General features: G+C 29.4%; 1 protein-coding gene across 3 annotated transcripts in view; it reads left to right on the top strand.

Annotated features, from left to right (window-relative positions):
- tamo (PUB and ZnF_RBZ domain-containing protein tamozhennic) overlaps positions 1 to 2,856 on the top strand; it is a 41,397-nt gene that overhangs the window by 8,071 nt on the left and 30,470 nt on the right. For all 3 annotated transcript variants that reach the window (XM_014418925.2, XM_014418924.2, XM_014418923.2), the window contains one exon: positions 1,794 to 1,993. In XM_014418925.2, coding sequence (XP_014274411.1) covers positions 1,794 to 1,993 — 200 coding nt within the window. The remainder of the gene's footprint in view (positions 1 to 1,793; positions 1,994 to 2,856) is intronic.

The raw sequence follows: 2,856 nt of genomic DNA on the forward strand, positions 1-2,856 counted from the left end.
CCTGATGAAGCCCTGCAATGTGGGGTTAAACGTTGGCTCAATAAAGATAGTATAATCATTTACTATTTGAGTTTTTTTGACCGCACCCGGGACATATTTCATTCAAAATCTATTTCAGTTAGTTTATCATAAAAATCGTTTATTTTTGAATCTGAGTAACAAAAGATATTTATTTAATGTATTCTTTAAATGATTAGTTACAATTTTAAGAAACAATTTAATCATAATGCTAGAATTAGTTATGATTTGGACGAAAGAGCAAAAGAAATCTGTGAAAAAGTATGAACTCAAAAATTTTCTGTCTCTTTAATGAGTAAATTCATTTCAATAATGAGAACTTCTGCCATGTCTTTTGATCACCTCCAACAGTCTTTTGGGAACACTTCTTACTAAATTAATTAAAGCTTGTGTGATCCTTTTTTTGAGCTCATCAGTATTTTGAATTTCTGGCTTCCGAAGGTCTATTTCTGTAGCCATGATTCCCCAAAAACTTTCAATCGGATTGAGATCCAGACTAGGAGCTGGCTAATCCAAAGCATTGATCCCAAATTCTCAAACCATTTTTTTAGAATTGGCGCGTTATCATAAATTATAAACGGCAAAAGGAACTTTGCTACAACATTTTGAGAATTAAAAGCATTCATTTTGCTGGATAGGAATGCAATTTGAGACTTTCCCTTTTCATTAAAAGCATCCTGCTGAGTAATAGCCTTACTATTACTCCGCCACCCCAATGCGACTTTTAGGACAAAATTTGTTTCTTTTCTAAGGTCATACCAGAAGTAATTAAAACCATCTGGACCAACATTGATAAATTTTTTTCATCATTGAAAATAACACTTGATCATTTTGTGCTATCTTGAATATGTCTTTCAGAAAAGTGCAGTCGTCGCTGCAAATGATGATTTTTGAGCTGTGGTTTTCTCATAACCTTGCAATATTTAAAAAAAAAAATTGATTCAGCTGTCTACTTCCTCACCAAGCTAGCATTACATCCTAAATTTAGTTGCCTCACAATCTGAGCAGAGAATGCTTCTGTTTTTGTGACTTCTCTCAAAACCACCTGTTTCACACGATTAGAAAAATTTAGAGGTCTTCCACTTCTTTTCTGTTTCCCATGATTGTCTGTTTTGCAATTTAAAAAGGTTTTGACTACACCCTGAGAGGGGTTTATCTCAAGAGCAATTTGTCTCCACCTATTCTTAGGTCCATTATCTTTACTGCTCAATTTCAGTGTGTAAAGTTCCAGGTGGCATTATTTAAAAAAAAAGATTAGTTCACACAATGCGATGCAGTATAAAAATGAACAATATAATCACTCTTCAAGACTAGGAAGAAAATTGAGGTGGTATTAATCCATTAATTCACCTGACTATAGAAAAAGAAACATTGAGTTTATGCTTATGCACAGCATAAACAAGATTTGTTTACAAAATCTGATGTTCGTAAATTATCAAACAGATCAAAGGCCATTTAAAGCTTCTTGCCAATCTAATAACATAAAAAGAAGTCTAAAAACATTATTGTGCTATGAATTTACCTTTAAATTTTATAAATACTTTGATTTTTTAAGTTGAGTTTATATTTTTTTACAGGACTGTATATTTTTGATGTACCAGATATGGAATTGGTGCCACTTGTTAAAATCTTTAGTTCTGGACAATTTATCATTCTGTATTTTTCAGTTTATATAGATTTTCATTTATCTAACTGTCTAAATATCAACCTTAAAGATATTTATAGCTTTTCCTGATTTAATGTCTCTTAAATTAACTATAACTGTTATATTTTAGGTCACATAAAAGATTACTTGATGGTTGCTCCTCATGAAAAAAAGTTCTGTTACCGTGAAACAAGCCACATTCTTCATAAAAGTGCTGAAGCAAAGGAAAATTTTAGTGGATATGGAGCATCTGCTGCCTGGACAGCCATTGCTGCTTATGCTCATAACCTTTTAGCACAATCATGGAGAAAAGAATTCAGGGAAATTAAAGTAAATATCTTCAATAAGAAAGTTTTAACTCTTTAATTGGTCAGTTGTATTATAAGTTAGAATTGAAAAGTATTTAATTTGACATTATTTTTAATATAATATAAATGTTCTATTTAAGTGTTTTTTAATTGATTTTGCTTTTTCGCTGTTTTTTTTTCTTCTAATAATTGTTCTTTACTATTTTCCACTGGTTTTAATCTCAAAAATGACTTCAAGAATTGTTTATTAACTAAAATGAGATTTGCCCAGATAAGTTAAAAGGCACTAATTAAAAATTATTTTTTTAAGTAAAGGTTTGTAGTGTTACCAATTGCTCTAAAAAATATTTTTATTTATTACTTCAGAAAGTTGTAATATAGTGGGGTAACAATATACTAATTAATTTGTTTTCTGATGTAGAATAACAAAAAAATACTAACAATTTTATTAAATGAGTTTAAATATTCACAAAAAGCAAAAGTCGCTTGCTATAAAGCATATGATGTATGTAAAAACATATGTATTTTTTTTTTTTTTTTTTTAAGAGAGTCAGATTTATTCTTAGTGTCCTTAAAAACCTATAAATATGAATTTTCATTTAAAAACAAAAATAATATATTATAAGACCCAGTTCGCAAGGTTAGTTGGTCCAGATTCTTTCAACTGTGTACCCATATCAGAAGTATATGTCAAATATATTTTTTCTGAACTAGCAAGGTATAATATATATATTCTTTATGAAAATTTGTATTTAAGAACACCAAAAACTAATCTGGAGCACTTTTTTTTTTTTCCCCTCTGCGTTATAGGAAATTACTTTTGGTTTTTGTGATTTGTGTACATTTAAACTTATTTAATACAATCTCCTATCTTTTGTTGTTGTT

The sequence above is a fragment of the Halyomorpha halys genome, unplaced genomic scaffold (assembly GCF_000696795.3).
Source record: "Halyomorpha halys isolate HHAL.00 unplaced genomic scaffold, Hhal_1.1 Scaffold213.1, whole genome shotgun sequence".
NCBI classification, from domain to species: Eukaryota; Metazoa; Arthropoda; class Insecta; order Hemiptera; family Pentatomidae; genus Halyomorpha; species Halyomorpha halys.